We start from the raw sequence: 3,947 nt of genomic DNA, 5'->3' as shown, positions 1-3,947 counted from the left end.
GCCGATCAACAAAAACTTTGTACATTTTTTATAATTTTACAAAAAATTATTTCAGATTTTGTTGAATATTTGTTAGATACTTTTCTTAGACTTCAGAACTATCTATCAGGTATTGTTGTGTCTTAGATTAGGTATTATTTGAAAATTGTGATGTTTAGAAATGTTAGTATCTATATTTGTTGAAAATGTGAAATTTCACCATTTACAACTTGGAAAAAAAGCTCAATATTAAGGGAGAGAGACACAGGAGAGAGGAGGGCAAAGTTAAAAAACAAAATAAGACAAACCAAAAGCCGATCCGATGTGTCCCGATTTGGTTGGTGAAACCGAAACTGGATAAGTCTAGCAACTCGACCCATTTACACATCTAAACATATAAACATATTGCTTCACTTTCAGAGATCGTGGAAATAAGTTGGATGCAATTTGATACCAACTAAAATGTATGTTCGTCTCAAATAAGTGATGTTTGATACACTATATAGCCTTACTCTCAAAGCTTAAGAAAATAAGATAGTGGAAATTGCAACCCAGATTTCACTCATCCCAAACAATTCGGCTCTCCACTTCTCTTCAGAATTCAAAGAAAGCGATATGATAAAGTACTAAAGGCTAACTCTAGCAGCTTTGCATGCAAGACAAGCGGTGAACAGATTCAATGCTCTGAATGCAAAACAAGAGCCTTCTATAGTTTTCGTAAGGAAAAAAAGCTCTATGGGAACTTTCTAAGAAAAAGAAAATAGCAAAGATCATAAGAGAATATTTCCTGAACTCCTTTTTCAGGTTATGGTAGTTTGTTCAAGAAGCTCATCCGCTATGAAAGATATATAAAAGCTTTAACTCGGAATGGAAGGAAAATTTCCAAGGCAAGGTTCACAGAAGGCTGGGAAGTAGTACACCCGGTTCACTAGGTTCTATTCTACCACAGCAGGGCCTAATCATACTCAAAAGAAGATCATCCTTGAGAGCAGAGCGGAAGAGAGTATAACTTAGAGACAAGTGAATAAAATTTCTGATAAAGCAAACATAAAGCACGAGGAAGAAGCCTCAGTGATGTCAAACCTTTGCATCTTAAGCCATTCAACGGTCTCAAAAATCATGATAACACTGCTTAGAATTAAAAAAAAAAAAAAAAAAAAAAAAAAATGCTAATCCTCGTAACTTCCTATAGAGATCCTCTCAAAGTCTTAGTTACTAAAATAAATTCTTGCAAATAAGGAGCAGCCGTAAACTGTATAATCTATTTGATGATTAGCTGCAGATCTAAATCAAATATGATCTCTCCTTACTTTTTTCTTTTTAATGAAAACAATTTTTATCAAGAAAAAAATGAAAGAATACACGGGCATATAAAAAACCAAGCCTACAAAAAGGAAGGGACTCCTTTTACAAGAAAAGACTCCAACTATACGAAACCGTTCCTATAGAATAATTACAAAAAGTCTTCGAAATCGAAGCCCACAGGAAAATATGAAAGGGAACAAGGGACCATAACTCCCTATAACCCTGTTGCACACTCCTAAACACCCTACTGTTCCGCTCACCCCACAAAACCCATAAAACTGCACATACACCAGCAAGCTAAAGAAATCAGCCTTTTCCCCACTAGTCTCACCTTCCATTAAGTTACGAGCTAAGTGCCAAAGATTACTCAGCACCTACTCAAGACAAGACAACTCAAAATTTATTCACAACTCCCCCTGCCCCCGCCCCCAATTCCGTACTGATGTCCTAAACAACACATTGCAAGGGAAGACTCTTGTTGCCAAAATCGAAAAAAATAAAAAATTATATCCGTGAGTGTCCCAGTCGACTTACGTGCACCTCGACTAATCTTACAAGACAACTCACCTAAACCTACAACATTTGAATGTCAAAGAAACTCATAAGATATTAAATCCTAGATAGGTGGCCACAATGGGCTAAACTCATGACCTTTTAGCCTTTTTTATCAAAATCAAACATACTTCACAATTGATTTTGTAGCAATCAAACCTATCCTCCTAAATGGATATGCTGGCATGCTTTTATTCACACACAGCAGCCATCATCAATCTTGCCTTGGCAACCACCACACAAATACAAGTTAAATTATCAATAATGATCCCAATTTCCAGAGAAGTATACCGAGAGTTCTTACCATCTACCAGAAAGTTATCCAAGTACAATACTTCTTTACTTCAAGCTTATAATAGGAACACAATCATATGATAGCATATCACTTTACATACTTCAAACTAAGATTGTTTGCATGTGTGATTTATTAAAGAATGTCAAGGATTTGGCATTCCACAAAAGTCTTTAGAGCAATATAAAGCATGACTAGATTTCAGTTTACCAAATAAAAGAAACAGAATGCAAATTACTGGAACAACAAAGAATCATCAATAACTGTAATGATTAAAATCTAAAATAAACAAAGTACAGCCAAACTATCACCAAAAAGAATCATTGGGTTTTAGATTCTATTCTCTTCTTCTTCCTATTGGCAGCATAACTTTTCAAATGGAAGTTGATAAAAAGAGCTAAAAGAGAGCCATTGAAAACAGCATTAAAGCACCAACCCCCAAAGCCAGAGCAACCAGCAACAGATCCACCAAAATGCTCATACAACATTTGACCCGAGACCACAAAACTAAACACAAACTGTAAGATTTGGCAGTCAGTGACCAACCTCTTCCACTTCGGTCGAATCCCAAAGGTGCATAGGAAGTAGTATCCATACATTATCACGTGAACTGTCGCATTGGTCACAAGCGCAATGGGGAACAGTGATTGGGAAGTATGAAGCCAGAGATAACACATGATCAAAACCGTTGAATGGTGGTAAACATGGAGGAATGTGAGGCGTTGAAATGACCCGGTGAGGATGATCAAGAGGGTATCAATGAATTCAAGAATCTTAGACAGGTAGAAGACATAAGCCCAGAAGAAGAGAGGTCCAACTGGTGGGGTGCGAGGTGGAAAACAGATAATCCAGTGGAGATGAGGCAAACGATAAATGGAAGAAAGAGTGCATCCAAGGGCCATGATGAAGGAGAGGATGAGAAGAACAAAGTTGTGAAGGGCTGAGATTGTCTTGAGAAAGTTGGGGGAAATGGAAGGAATGGGAATGCGGGAGAGGAGGAAGGTGAGGAATAGGTAAGAGAAAACAGTAAGGATGAGGAACAGGGGCGTGGAGGCGAAGGTTTGACCTTCAATCCATTCAAAATTGAGGATAATGGGATGATTCACAAGCCAATATCGAAGAACTGAGAGAATTTGATTCATTCTGTACTTCACAAGACACCCAAATGAGAGGAGATAGACTAAGGGAATTCGAAGAGATACATCGACAGAGACTCGTTGTTCGTTTATTTCAAGGAAAACGGAAAAACAAAGATCCCTAACAAACAAATTCAGATACAATTTAGTTAAGCAAACAATTACATAAAGTCAATGAATAAAAGTTAGGGTTTGGAAGCTGAGATTTGAGTCGGGAACCAAGGCTTTGAGAAATTTGTCCGAAACTTTCAAAATGTGGGCTGGGCAAAGGAGGTGGAGCTCGAACTGTAACTCAATGGAGTAAAATGAACGCCATTAATGGAGATGATGAAGCTGCGCAACGTACCTGGAACGGAGGAAGACGGTAAAACGCTCAGACAGACAGGTTTGGACAGCAGTGAACACTTGGACAACAGTGGCTGTGGGAGATTCGGACGTGGATAACAACTTTCAAACAACGTCTCGAAGGAAGCTCGAGTAGGTATATCTTTTTCATGAATGTAGGGACTTTCTGGGACGCTGAAAGGATATAGGATATAGAGAGTTCTGTTATATGGAAAGTTTCTGATCATGATCAAATATGTTCAAGCATTAAGATAATACACGATACACAGAAGGAAAATAACAGTGAAATATAAAACAATCGGTGAGATAGAATAATGAGTCTCCAAATACTGAGATGA

General features: G+C 37.7%; 1 protein-coding gene across 1 annotated transcript; it reads right to left on the bottom strand.

Annotated features, from left to right (window-relative positions):
- Window positions 1-2,259: 2,259 nt before the first annotated feature.
- Window positions 2,260-3,733, bottom strand: LOC120077110 (fatty acid elongase 3-like). Its single transcript, XM_039030996.2, has one exon. The coding sequence runs from the start codon at window positions 3,268-3,270 to the stop codon at window positions 2,449-2,451; it is 822 nt and encodes a 273-aa protein (XP_038886924.1). The 5' UTR covers window positions 3,271-3,733; the 3' UTR covers window positions 2,260-2,448.
- Between the last annotated feature and the right edge of the window lie 214 nt (window positions 3,734-3,947).

This window comes from Benincasa hispida, chromosome 5, assembly GCF_027475165.1.
Source record: "Benincasa hispida cultivar pf3 chromosome 5, pf3_genome.v1.1, whole genome shotgun sequence".
Taxonomy (NCBI): domain Eukaryota; kingdom Viridiplantae; phylum Streptophyta; class Magnoliopsida; order Cucurbitales; family Cucurbitaceae; genus Benincasa; species Benincasa hispida.
This window is presented reverse-complemented; position numbering and strand designations above follow the sequence as displayed.

Bases quoted from the DNA above. Each gene is read 5' to 3' on its own strand.
- LOC120077110 (XM_039030996.2), bottom strand. From the start codon at position 3,270: ATGAATCAAATTCTCTCAGTTCTTCGATATTGGCTTGTGAATCATCCC.